Source organism: Aplysia californica, unplaced genomic scaffold (genome assembly GCF_000002075.1).
Source record: "Aplysia californica isolate F4 #8 unplaced genomic scaffold, AplCal3.0 scaffold00134, whole genome shotgun sequence".
Taxonomy (NCBI): Eukaryota; Metazoa; Mollusca; class Gastropoda; order Aplysiida; family Aplysiidae; genus Aplysia; species Aplysia californica.
This window is the reverse complement of record NW_004797404.1, coordinates 56,378-71,348: the sequence shown is the minus strand read 5'-3', so window position 1 is coordinate 71,348 and position 14,971 is coordinate 56,378. Positions and strand designations below refer to the sequence as shown.

The 14,971-nt window shown below is 42.2% G+C and overlaps 1 protein-coding gene across 1 annotated transcript; it reads left to right on the top strand.

Annotated features, from left to right (window-relative positions):
• Window positions 1–8,533: 8,533 nt before the first annotated feature.
• Window positions 8,534–9,514, top strand: LOC101863739 (craniofacial development protein 2-like). The gene has a single exon (XM_005096667.1). The coding sequence runs from the start codon at window positions 8,534–8,536 to the stop codon at window positions 9,512–9,514; it is 981 nt and encodes a 326-aa protein (XP_005096724.1).
• The last annotated feature ends 5,457 nt before the right edge of the window (window positions 9,515–14,971 follow it).

Genomic DNA, 14,971 nt, shown 5'->3' with positions numbered 1-14,971 from the left:
CTTAATAAGTACTGAGTACTTATCGATACTGAGCTCTCTTAGTCGATACAGGACTCTATATTGGCCAATATCGACTAGTGCCCACCACTACTCGTACCAAAGATTCTCCCTTTCCCTGGAAAACAGCAGACCACAAAAAGGTCACATTTGGGCATGCTACAAGAAAGTTTCCAAGAATCGATCAGATACTTTGGTAGGGCTAGGCCTCTATCTATAGTTTCAAGTTCAATGTCCTTATATATCAAGAAAGCAACTAGTGTGCAGTTCTAAAAATGCAACGGAGAAGCCGAATATTTCTAAGAATTATGTGGAGTAAAAGGGTTTAAATAGGGCCTAGCTTTGGCTTTGGCTTTGTCATTAAATTATGCACAGTTTTAATCAATATGTTTCAAAGAGATTACTTTGAAAAAATAAAAGACGAAAATGCGCCTCCTACAACATCTGCGAAAGCGTTATAAAAGTTGACGTGTCTTCAACTTCAAACCTCTCAAAGCATTTGAAGGGAAAACACCCAAATATAAATCGAAAGCAAGCAGGGCAGTACAGAAGCACAATAATATTAAAATTGAAATATAGGGTACCCGACCCGATGATTACTCGGGCTTTTTTTTTTTCATTACTCCGGCATTAGTAGTATTACCTGGTATCAAGTTACCCGTGTAATCCCAGCCCTACTATGTACTGTCAATTGATACCTTACCAATGACGTTGTTCCATGCAGATGAAATCTAGAATCAGATACTGTACATTGTACTAAACACACACACACACACACACACACACACACACACACACACACACACACACACCCATTGAACAAATTTATCACACAACAATTGTTTATTGTGTATTGTTTTAGGCCCAAGCGCCAGGCTCTCACAGCCGAACGGGGCGCTTCTCTCTCTTCGTTAAAATTCCTCTTTATACATCATGTACAGGTGGAACTCGAATTCAACGACGTCGTCGGACCCGACCTTCAATTTCGATGAGCATGAGTGTTCGTTAAAGCAAGCATAAGGTTTTTGTGTAGATACATGTAGTTACAGACATCGAGAAAGTGATATAATATATAAAGGGAAGTAACAAATGGTAGGCTGCCCTGATATTGGATATACCTGCTTTTTTGCCCCTTTTTACTTTCTCAATCAAAAGTACTTTAGTTTCAAGTGAGAAGCATTTTCGTTTCTTTGATGCCATACTCTGAGGAAATGCTGGACAATTCCAGGAAAATACATTGGACCCCACCAAGCACCCAGCATTCAAAAGTGCCGATTCGTTCAAGTTTGTGTTGCTGTGTAGAGTCTAGCATACGAGAACGTTTGATTCCACAGACCAGAGCGCAATTCAGTACGTAGATCTATGTCAAAACTAGCTTATCATTATGATATATATTGATCAGTAACTGGTGGAAGAGGGGGGGGGGGTGTGACTGACACGTGTGTATCTTAACTGGCGTTCTACACCCGGACCAATTGTGCCCCCTTCCCCAAGACAAGCGTACTCACAAACACACGTGTGCTGGCCGCCCTTCCGTGCGAACAATGTATGTGTTGGTTTAAACGAAGGCCGCTAATTGGTCGCATAAAATATAAACAAAAGGCTAGGCGAATGATGGTTCATGATGCAGGCGTCATGAATGGCTTCCAAGAATACATAAGCTTCGTTGGGTATGAAAATTAGCGAAGCCACGTCAGCGGGGAATGTTCACCCTACAAGCGACTTCTTTGAATTCGAGCTTGTTTATTTATATTATGTTCGTTAAATCCCAGTTACTTTAAAAACAATGATTTTAATAAACAAACCGAAAAATCGGGGAATCCACCTCCTTTCGTTGAATCCAATTTTTCGTTGAATCCGGGTTCGTTTGAATAGATTTCCACTGTATTCCAACTGGGCGGCTCGCAGGATCACTAGCCCAGAGTCCTGGCGAAGTAAGGTAACTCCAGGAAGTAGACCATGAATAGAACACCAAACAGAACCATGGGTGGCTTAAAATTCAACAGAAATAATCATGGCAACAACAGATGTACAGGCAGTAATAAAAGACAGGTTTAATGATAAATTATGTAACTGATGAAATATGTTAAATAAATGTATTTGTACGCAGACGCGTCCTTCCTTAGTAAATAACAGAGAGGTCAATTTGCAATCAGAAGCCGCTTTACGCCCTGTGGGCAAAAGCTGAATGTGCCAGGTAGGTTCACGTCACCACTGAGCGCGTGGTGCTTGCCTATTCCACATCGTGACAGGGGAGATTTACATGCGAACTGGCGTGATAAACAAAGATGAAGAAACGAGTCTCTATAGTGCGAAAACACACTAGTGAATCCATATTGTCTCTTAGAGCGCCTTAAAATCGCCCGAATGCTTTTTGAACGTTGATTAGATATAAAAGTGTAATTTTACAAGAAACTAATTGAAAGTTATCGTCAGCAATCAATCTCTTGTCCACTGTCCAGTTGACAAACTGTGGCCGGCGCCGCCGGTCTTGTCCAATGAAAGAGACACCCTTGCCCGTCTCTGTTTCTGCTGTGGTACCATCCGACCTCTGAGCATGTCGGGTGGTGTCTGTGCGTTTACCCAAAAATGTTTAAACTATTTTGAATACATTGTTAAGTTATCTCAGACTGTTGATTTTGGAAATGTATTTTCGGAATTATTCGTTTTTTTGCTCTCCATGGGGTATGTGTGGGCCTCAGCTTGAGCTTTTAACTAGTTACATGTACATGTAATTTTGTTTTCTGGGGTGTTGTTGTCGACGGCACTGGACGAACTTTGTCTCCTGGATACATGCCACAAGAAGGCACGGTGTGGCCTGTAAGTGTTACAATTCTGCAATGGTTGGTCGGAGTCCGAAAACATTCCATTGCAGGATCGCCATTAGGAGGTTGTTGGGTTTTTTGTTGTTGTTGTTGTTGTTTTTAGCTTGAGAGCACAAAGATCTCGGCTACCCCCCAGGACAGTGCTACTGACTGAAGTGTGTTTGTGCCATTCCAAAGGGGGGGGGGGGGCATTAACATCTCGAGTTCTTATGCACAGTAGAATTGTAATTGTAAATGGGCTGATTAATCAATGTCATGCTCATAACTGTGCCTGACCTGCGACAGGGAACTGCTGCTTTTTCTTTCCTAATCCTTACTATCGCCATTTTCCTCTACCTCTTTTGTATGTTTGTCACTCTCTTGGGACCCTCTATTTCCCAGTTGCTTTAATAGTCGAAGCAGACTTTGTGTTGTTGAAGCTAGAGAGGTGAGCAGAGTAAGTCTGATTCCCTGTGACCTTATGCTGTTGCGAGCGCCGTAATACCTCAACTAAAACAAAAAATAAAATAAAAGACCTCGGTTTCCCTGAATTCTGACTCCTCCATACGGTGGAGGCAGAGGGTTTGCGGGCTGCCACCCTTCATTGGGCGGCAGCCTACTGGGAGATTTGGGGGAGGAGTGACAGGCTCCAACCATCCCGGGGAGAGACCGTGGAGGGGGAATCAGAGCTATCATTCTCCAGTGCGGATGCTGCGGGAGCTCCCTGGGAGGAGGGCAGGTGTAATGGTCCATTTTTACCTGTGGGGGTTGTTTTGCTCGGCTCCGCGACCGCGCCCCGATACTTTTTTTTTGGTACTCAGGGAGCTGAGCAGCATGTGTGTGTGTGTGTGTGTGTGTGTGTGTGTGTGTGTGTGTGTGTGTGTGTGTGTGTGTGTGTGTGTGTGTGTGTGTGTGTGTGTGTGTGTGTGTGAGAGAGAGAGAGAGACAGAGACAGAGACAGAGACAGAGACAGAGACAGAGAGAGTTAAAGAGAGAGAACGAGAGAGAGAGAGAGAGAGGGGGGGGGGAGGAGAGGGGGGTCTTGAAGAAGGTAATTTAAGCCCCCAAGAACACGCTAGGTAATTTAGGAGGTGGGCTTCAAACCGTGCTGAAAGGGATATATAGGCCCTAACATCCTAGCACAGGACTGAAATATTCCAAAAAAAATAATCTGCTCTCGGGATTCAAATTCGCGCAACCACCAATTCATAGACTTTGGAAAAAAAGGAGTTCAGAAGATTTACATTCATTGAAAATCGAAACACGGAACAACGATCCATCAGATGTTGAGCTGAGCTAAATTGTGGACAAATGCGAGAGAGCTTGACAATGGCCTCATTTCACCAGGAAGCAGGATCAGACGAGATAATTAATATCAACCACACAGGTGACATAACACGTTCACAGAAGATAAAAGGGATGGGGAAATCAAAAAGTCCACAACACAGAAATGCTTTGCGATGTGTTCAGTCATATCAGTGTAAAAACGAGAATCACCCCCCTCCCCCGCCCAAAAAAAAAAAAATTAAATTAAAAAAAAAAAAATAAATGTAAAAAAAATTTTTTTAAAGAAAAAAAGGCCAAGCCTGAGATTACTGGAAAAGAAATGTTATGAATTCGACTGCGTTTTTGAACAGATGACTGTCAACAAAACAATGTTATGTACTATGTACATAATGTGCTTTGATTGTATATTATATAATATTCCATGAGGACGCTCCGATGTACAGAATCACTTGCCTCGATGCTCTCTCTTTTATTAATAAAACTGAGGTAATCAATGTTTTATAATTGCAGATGTTTGCCGTCACCATCAACAAAATTAAGATAATTTGGGAAGCGGGTTTCGACCATGATTTCCATGGCCAACTCGGGGCTGGGAGGGATGCAATGTCTTACTCTTAGTACAAAGATCGAGATACTCGGTAAATATTCTCCTTCATACGGAAATCGAACTTTACTAATGACAAACTCCGTGTGCTCGGGTTGAGTGCTTGGCTGCAACATCGCAGGGGCTGGTTTTATCGATATAATTGAAGGAAAAAAGATTGATATATTGAGTATTACCGAAGCTTAGTTCCAAGAGAAATGTCATTGGACTGTTCAATAATAATAATAATAATAATAATAATATAATAATAATAATAATAATAATGATAATAATATAATAATAATAATAATAATAATAATAATAATAATAATAATAATAATATAATAATAATAATAATAATAATAATAATAATAATAATAATAGTTATTAGTAGTAGTAGTAATAATAATAATAATAATAATAATAATAATAATAATAATAATAATAATAATAATATTAATTTTAATAAATTGAATTTATATAGCGCATTTCCACAAAGAAGCGCCCAACACGCTGTACAATAATACAAAGAACACATTATGCAGCGCACAGCTCCTATAGTAATCCTCTCTCTCTCTCTCTCTCTCTCTCTCTCTCTCTCTCTCTCTCTCTCTCTCTCTCTCTCTCTCTCTCTCTCTCTCTCTCTCTCTCTCTCTCTCTCTCTCTCTCTCTCTCTCTCTCTCTCTCTCTCTCTCTCTCTCTCTCTCTCTCTCTCTCTCTCACTCTCTCTCTCTCTCTCTAGTACACCCTTTAGTAAAGACAATCCCACAAAACTTTCCCAGACACCCTCGTACACATTGATGACATCACCCAGTCATAAATTCTTACAGAACAGAACAGCATGAATAAACGGTACTGAGAGAACCTAATAGATACTGAGAGAACATAATAATATTTGTATTGGGAATATCGGAAATTACAGATTGAGGCTGTACTGAAACAAATACGTTTTAAGCGCTGATTTTAATTTTGTTAAAGTGTTGTAGACTCCCGTAGATGAACTAGCAAAGTGTTCCACAGGGAGGGGGCGTGGTGTGAAAAAGCTCTCCCTCCGAGTCTCTGACTTTTGCTTTGGACAGGTCTTAAAAGTCTTTTCTTCTCCTATCTTAAAGGTTGAGATGGTAGGCTATATATTCGATGACCATGTCACAATGATATGATGGTGCAATGTTGTTGATGCACTTAAAACAAAGAACAATTATTTTGTACTGAATTCGTGGTTTCACCGGGAGCCAATGTAGTTTCTACTTTGAATTAGCAGCAATTACACAAACACCTTATTACGATACCAAGCCATTTCCATGAATTGGTTGGGGTGATGATGGCATAAAATATTATAAATCTCCGCCTTGCGGAAGATGGGCTTTATACAGCATTTCCCGCTTCTCCGAGTCCCATACACATTTTACATACTAAGCTCACTGATGACACTTTTTATTAGCATAACTTGTTATAAGAAATCTAGTTTTGTAGTGAACACTTTTTTTTTGCACTGAAGGTTCTCAAAACATGCGTTCAATAAGCATAATGTCGCGATTAGAAAAAAAATGGACTTGCTTTTAAAAGCGATATTGTCTCAGCTGTAAACCTTTTCAAATCTGTTGAAACAAACTTGAAACTATCTTTTGGGGATCTTAATTTGTATTTATTAAGGCATTTTCTAGAAAAGACATTTAATACAAGTCATTGTGCAAAGTTGGAGACTTTATCATATGTTCTGTTTTAGTTAAGGAGGCTAAGAGTTTTACGGCGCTCGCAACTGCATACGGTCATATTATGAGCACTGCCGTACTTCATGTTCGGTAGTTGTGGAAACACTTGACAGTTAGTTGCGCTCGAGTTTTCGACTAAGTGAACTAAGAGAGAATAAATATTTCTTACATAAATCTTGTAAGCCGTGCTTAGTCACAAATCCAAACCATCAAAAAATTTAACTTGGAATTATATCGGCTTCTGCAAACATAACTTTCATAACAAATTGCATTATACTAGCTTTCTTCATGATTCTGATCAGTAATAATAACAACAGTAAAAACAAGACGTGTTGTGTTGATTTGAAACCGTTCGACTGAAGTGTCGAACTGATTAAAAGAAGAGTAAACTATTGGGTTTTTTTTTCCTTAATTGGCCATAAACACTGGCCAGAGTGGAAGTGTGCATTTAATCTTATGGAGAGAGAGAAAGAGAGGGAGGGGCGTGGAGAAAGAAAGTGAGAGATCAGATCAGAGGGAGAAAGAAAGAAAGAGAGAAAGAGAGAGAGAGAGAGAGAGAGAGAGAGAGAGAGAGAGAGAGAGAGAGAGAGAGAGAGAGAGAGAGAGAGAGAGAGAGAGAGAGAGAGAGAGAGAGAGAGAGAGTAGAACTTTGTGTGACTGCCTCAAAGTGGGAGGACACTGGAGTAGCGAGCAATTTTACCTCTATTGTTTACCAAACTATAGCTTTTCTAACACTAGAATAGCGAGCAGCTTCTGTGTAGAGGTATGATGATTAATGATTTTTTAAAAAATAATCGATACCAACTTCACTTACTCCCTTCTAGAGTCAAAAGGTTAGAGACTGTCATGACACATCCCATTGTGAAGCATCTCCAAAGTGTTGTTTGAGAAGAGTCTTTGGCCTGTCACAATCGACAGCCGATAGCTATGACACCAACCTTCCCTACTTCCATTCCCTTGTGACAAACTTATCAATGGCTCTTGAAAGTGATAGCAATGGCACTCAGAATGAAGCACAAATCGAAACATTAATACACAACCTCCACTGTGATTTAAAATCACTCTCAGTGTGTTTTTGCTCATTATTAATGATCCACATGTAGGCCTTCATATTATATCAAAAGGCCCATGACTGCTGTGAGAAGCCTCGTTCAAGAAACTAGGTTTTTTCCCCCTTCTTATCTTGGTGACAACGGCAAACACGTGAAATTTTTAACTTCACTACAGACATTACTACACACGATGACGATAATTTTATGGAGGTCCAGATGTTCTGTAACAGAGAACAACAGATCCTCCCCCCTCTCACCCTCATTCCAAGCCGCTCCCACCTCTGTCTGTCTGTCTGTCTGTCTGTCTGTCTGTCTGTCTGTCTGTCTGTCTGTCTGTCTGTCTGTCTGTCTGTCTGTCGCTCTCCCCCCCCCCCTCTCTCTCCATCTCCCTCTCAAGGAGTTTATACAGTTGTTGTATGGCCCTCTCCCAATCAGTGCTTGGGGAGACAGACATAATGAACAATTGGATCCCATATATCTAAACTGGCATTCATTTGTTCTTAAGTGCGTAAAACTAACATCCAAACAACAGCGAAAATATACTAAGGACATCGTTTTAGTATTAATTTAACATCGCTATTGTTGCTGTCGTTGTTGTTTTGTTATTTTCGGCCCTCCTAAACAGGGGCGGCTCGTGGGTCTAAAAAGTGGGAGTGCACAATTATGCTATCTTAGGCTGAAGTATAGGGGGCTCTGTGTGAGGTACCTAGTACCTTTGATGTTTGGCGTGCTGCACCCTACCTGGTAGGGCGGACGGGCATCACTGGTCCTTGAACATCCTGTAAATCTCTCACATGTGGCTCCACAGCGCCATACCCCGGTACATCGCTTCAGCTGGCGGACTAAACCATGTGAGGGGGTGGTGTTTACACTGCACCACTGGGCGGATGAGTAGCATCAAACAGCCAACGGCCATGAGCGGAAGGGTCCAATGACGGACCCAACGGTCAGAGCGGAAGGGCTCCAAGCTGAGCTCAACGGTCAAGTGTATGCGATCGGGGGCGACCCACATCATGTTCGTGGACATCGGCCTACGGTTAAGAGCTTGGAGAGGAATGGGCACCGCCAAGCTTCTCTGCCCAAGACTCACCACATGAAATGACAAACAGCTCAGACACTATACCGGATCGGTTGTCGCCCGGGTCACCAAGGACCGCGCCTTCCGCTGTTGTGCACCAGAACGGAGGTGAAAAGTATACTACTGATGCACAGAAGATCCGTGCCAGAAACAACATCTCCATTGGCACATGGAACGTACGGACACTGAGAACAGCCGGAAAACTAGAAGAGCTTACGTACGAGATGAACAGATATCAATGGGCCGTACTTGGACTTTGCGAAGTATGGTGGAAGAAATTCGGGGAGATCACGAAACAAGAAGGCCACAAGTTGTACTTCAATGGAGAAGAGGACACGCATATGAATGGCGTTGGAGTTTTTATTCACAAAGACATCGTGAATACGGTCATGGGCTGCCGCCCTATTTCTAGCCGGCTTATTACCATCCGCTTTAGGGCAGTCCCATTCAACATCACTATCATTCAGGCATATGCTCCGACGTCAGACTATGATGAACAGGCTGTGGAGGGCTTCTACGACCAGATACAAGAAGTGATAGACCAGACCCCTAAAAAATACATCATCGTTGTACAAGGGGACTGGAATGCAAAAGTAGAAAAGGATGTATACAAGAACTGGAAAGAAACATGCGGACAACACTGCAACTCAGAGTCAAATGAAAGAGGTCTAAGGCTCCTGGAATTTGCCAGCTATAACAACCTAGTGCTGACAAACACATTTGGCCAGCTCAAAGCATCACGGAGATGGACATGGCACCGTCCAAGTGGAGAACATCACAACCAGATTGACTACATCATGGTGAAAAAGCGCTTCCAGTCCAGTGTCAAAATTGGAAAAACACGAACATTCCCAGGAGCAGACGTTGGAATCGACCACGACCTTGTGATGATGAACTTTCACCCCCACCTGAAAAGGATTAAAAAGCACGGAAACACAAGGGTGAAGTTTGATCTCGAAAAACTAAAGAACCCAGAAGTAGCAGAAGCTTCCAAGCCATGACAGGAGGAAAGTGTGCACCACTCACTGTCATCGATGCTGGTAACAATAATGACACAGACATGGACACGTGGATCAACACCTTCAATACAGCAGTGACTGAAACAGCCAGTCAGATCCTCGGAAAACACCGACGAGTCAATAAGCCCTGGGTCACAACTGACATCCTTAACCTGTGTGACAAAAGGAGAAAACTAAAGGAGAAAAAGAAGCAAGCAGATGGTGCTAAGGAGTACAGAGCAGTCAGCCAAAAAACTACAACAAGTATGAAAAGGGCAAAAGAAAATTGGATCGAGGAACAATGCCAAATAATCGAAAGCAGCCTGAGGACAAACAACAGCAAAAAAGCGTATCAATTAGTAAAAGACCTGACATGCACTAAAGAAGGGCGCACCACCACCATTCAAGACAAACAATGAAAATGCCTGACAGAGGAACAAGACATTTTGAAAAGATGGACAGAATACTGCTCAGAATTGTACAACTACAAAGCCACGGTGAACCCCGAGATTCTAAACGTTCCCCCAGCAACCAACATCGATAACCACCCAATCCTTCGAGAAGAAGTTGAAGCAGCAGTTAAAGCACTGAAGAAGGGGAAATCAGCAGGAGTGGACAACATCCCAGGAGAATTGATACAGGCAGGGGGAAAGGACATGATAAGCGCTCTGACTGTCATCTGCAACAAAATCTGGCAGACAGGAAAGTGGCCAACACCATGGACACAATCACTAGTGATTACACTCCCCAAGAAAGGTAACCTGCAACTATATCAGAATTACCGCACCATCAGTCTAATAAGCCACCCCAGTGAGGTTATGTTGAAGATAATGCTGAACAGATTGAAACCACAGGCAGAGGAGATCATTGCCGAAGAGCAGACAGGCTTTAGAGCAGGGCACAGCACAACAGAACAGATCTTCAAGCTCAGAATACTGTGCGAGAGGTACCTCCAACACCAACAAAACCTATACCGTATCTTTGTGGATTTTAAAAAGGCCTTCGACAGGGTCTGGCATGCAGCCTTATGGGCAACCATGAGGAAATACAACATCAACGCCAACCTGATCAACGTCATACAACAACTATACGACAAAGCCTCCAGCGCAGTCTACCTTAATGGCAGCATGGGGGATTGGTTCAGGACAACGGTCGGGGTGAGGCAAAGGCTGTTTGCTCTCTCCCACTCTCTTCAACATCTTCCTAGAACGAATCATGACTGACACTCTGGAAGACCACAATGGAACAATCAGTATTGGAGGCAAGACAATCACTAACTTGCGTTTTGCCGATGACACCGATGGATTAGCAGGAGAAGAACAGGAGCTCGCCACAATAGTGGAGCGGCTGGACACAACCTCAGCAGCCTACGGCATGGAGATCAGTGCCGAGAAAACCAAGCTAATGACCAATAACACCAATGGCATCAATGCGGACATCAAAGTCAGGGGCGAGAAACTTGAGACCCGTCAACAGCTTCAAATACCTCGGATCTATCGTCTCAGAAGAAGGCTCAAGACCAGAAATTCTCCACAGAATCGCGCAAACAACAGCTGCGCTGTCAAAACTGAAGCCTATTTGGAGGGACAGAAACATCACGCACAGCTAAAAAATTAGAATAATGCGCTCACTGGTCATCTCAATATTTTTATACGCCTGCGAATCATGGACACTAACAGCAGAATTAGAGGAAAAGATTCAGACCACAGAGATGAGATGTTACCGCAGACTCCTTGACATCTCGTACAAAGACCACGTTTCAAATGCTGAAGTACGAAAGAGAATCACCAACGCAGTGGGGCAATATAAAGATCTACTGACCACAGTGAAGAGACGAAAACTAAAATGGTATGGGCATGTCACAAGATCCACAGGACTTGCCAAAACAATCCTGCAAGGAACCGTACAAGGAAAGAGAAAGAGAGGAAGACAGAGAAGGAGATGGGAGGACAACATTACAGAGTGGACAGGAAAGACGATGGGTGACAATCTGAGGAGAGCAGAGGACAAAAATAGATGGTGAGAGCTGGTTTTCCAATGCAGTGGTGCCACAACGGTTGCTCCAACCACGGGATAGAAGAAGAAGAAGAAGAAGAAGAGGCTGAAGATAACCAAGGACAGAGTAAATGAGATGATGTATAATTTTAGGATCTTTGAGTTGGTGAAGGAAGACCTTGTGCTTTTATTTTCATTCGTTTTACTTGTGGCTTTGACTTCTAGAACTAAATCTGTTTGTTAGCTAAACATCAATTTCATTCATCCTGCATTAGAACTGAACACTCAAGTAGTACCTTTCACCACTCCTCTACAAAACCGTTCAAAAGCACAACTCATAGGACGGTGACTTAAGTATGTCACTTTCACCTCCCTCAGGTTCACGGTCACAGAGCTACTTAAAATAACGACAAGAAAATGAACCAATCACAATTCACTTGAGCACTCCGCTGGATTTCTCCGGGGCCCACAGAATTTTGGCATTGAATAGTGCACAGTCTATGGCGTTTATTTTTAGATTGCCTACTGTGGGCTATGTTTCGGCGCTATTCGGCTGGAGCACATTTGAGATGTGCCGTCTTATTAATATTAATGTATCGCCAAACTCTCTACAAGTGTCGTCATCGCTTTGGTTATCCCAAAGAGCGATTTGTAGGTCAGGTTTCCACTGTTGACTATCCTGTTAAGTTTAGATACAGCGCATGAACTTAGGCATGGCATAGTAGATGTTTTACGGTGCTATAGAATAGAAATGACAGTTACGGCGCCAACCAGGGCCTTGTTTTGATATAATATTTGGCTAGTGTTTGTTTCTGGTGTCTTTTATTTTATTATTGTGGGTGCTTTACGTCATAGAAGATTAAACCATTTTGGGCGGCACTGCATGACCGTGCTCTATGGACGAATCGCGCCTGCTCCTAAATGTTATGAGGTTGAACAACGATCTTGAAAAATACTCAATAGCAATCGTCTCTATTACAGTTAGAACATATTATTGTCAGCCATATTATGCGGCCCTAATCGTTGTTGAATAAAATTGAATTTTTTTAGCCAGGTATGGTTTCGTTTGTTGTTCTAGTCATCGCTTTCTCCCCCATATTCAACATCATCATCATCATCCGGTGCCTTGCCGACTGGCGTTGGTGATCATGGACCTCCACTTCACTCTGTCTTGCGTTGCAGCAATGGTGTCTGTTGTTCTTGCTGCTCCTAGCCATGTTGTCATCTTGTCCGGTAGCTTTTCCCTCTGTCTGCCTCTGCCTCTCTTTCAATCAAACTTGTCTGTTGTTATTCAACATCACCTGGCCCAATTGCTTGATCGTCTATGACAAGGATCGACAAGTCATAATATAGATGGAAATTTTACGAGTAGAGAGGGACTCGGCTGTCAGAGTCTGGGCCGAAAACAACACACCCCAACCGCCATACGCTGTACAACCAAACACCCATAATTAGCATTACAATTTGACAGTCCCCCACTTAAAACAGTGGTCTGAAAAGTGCGACGAATTACGAACATTTGATTATAAGACGAGGAAAATATTGTATGCTTGCTTTGTTCAATGCGTGTGTGTTAAGTAAATCGTATCTGATTCTTGGCTTGATCTGCATGGGATAATTCTTATTACATGTATTTACAAGACGAGTGTAGGCTTACGTCGAGATATTAATCTTTGGATTAAGTACGCGGACCAGAACAACTATCACTAAGAGTTGATTAAACTTCTCACTTTTAGTTTGCTTTCAAGTATGGTTGTAGTGTTTCTTTTTTCCATGGCGATCATTTCACTTTCTATCCATCTCAATAACTTCATTCATAATGTCTAGAAACTCAGACTTAGGCCGACGTTAAAATTTAGAACATGTGTGTGTAACCGAGGCAGAGCAGTATACTCACCTTAAGAGGGTCATGGGCTTTACACGCCCATCTAAGGGGCAAGATCGTATGAATGCGTTAGCAAATCCGTCTATCCATGAGACATTGTGAAATTGAAATATTCATTAAAAGAGTTGTCGACTTAGATCTTAATTTGCTCCAAAAGGCAGAAGGGCGGAATTTTTGTACAAATGAAAATCAAGTACCACGTCATTTTTTATCGTCTAGGCATATTTAATTGTTAGATGTTTCTTGAGACTGTCAAATGTTGGCTCTTTCACATCATGTAGGCTACGTGGAAACGGTTTTTTAATAAATATGTGGTGGAAGGTGGCCGCGGGCCTATCCCAAAAGTGCTCTATACATGTCTCCCCCCTCCTCTCTCTCTCTCTCTCTCTCTCTCTCTCTCTCTCTCTCTCTCTCTCTCTCTCTCTCTCTCTCTCTCTCTCTCTCTCTCTCTCTCTGTGTGTGTGTGTGTGTGTGTGTGTGTGTGTGTGTGTGTGTGTGTGTGTGTGTGTAGTGAAGGGAAGGGAAAGAAGATGTAGACAATGACAAATATGTGTCTCTGTGTATGTTTGGGGGGGGGGGGGGGCAACGTGAACAACAGCCGATCAGTTGCACCGCCCCTGCAAGTTAGCATCGTCGTCTCGAGGTCAGACTAGAATTGCGTGTGACCTTGTTATTGTTGTTAGACAAACTTGACCACGGTATCTTCCAAAGTCGGCTTCTTTGAAAACTTCTCGTCTCGGAGATGTTCACACTTGACTTAGGCCACCATCTTTAATTCACTCAAAACTAACCTCTCCAAGCCCCCCCCCAAAAAAGCACGTTAAAAATTACCAAAGCTATGTGAAACGGCGATTTTGTAGTTTCGTTCGTTAAAGTCAAGAGTAGGGGGGTTTCAGTGCACCCCCCCCCCTATGACCTAATAAAAATATGGAGGGGGGGGGGGCTTGCACCTCTGAATTTTATCCTAATTTGATGTTTTGCAATTAGGTTGCATCCCTGCTTTTTGTGTAGCCTATTTGGTCATCAAGACTTCTGGATTTCCTCTCTGGGAGTAAACAAATGGATCGTGGACTTTAAGGGACGGAAAACTACAAGATCACCTTTAAAAACATAGTGCAAAACATAATATAGTGATTCAAAAATGTTATTGCACACTTGTTCGAATTTTAGGGCATTGGAGTTGAGCCAACTTATTGGGGTAAATTTACCGTTTTTATAATACATTGTAATGTCATGATGCACAGCTTATAAAAAAAAATAAAAAAATAAAGTAATAATAATAATTTAAAAAAAGAATTATTGTCCAATGCCCAAGCCGAAAGCTTAGCCAAGGCTACCTATAACTTTACGCATGCGATAACTTTAACCTTTCACCTGTCCCACGAGTCTGTGGCACTCAGTTTTTCTTTGATCATACATAGGCACTTGCCAAAAGGTAACACTTCTCCTGAAGTTTGCACCCTGTTAGAAAGCAAATTATTTTGCCGTAAACTTAACGGGTATAATAAACAAATATAGAAAGAGAGATATGAAAGGACCCTAGAAGGAATTCGAAAGACACGCTGTTTCATAGGTCTAAC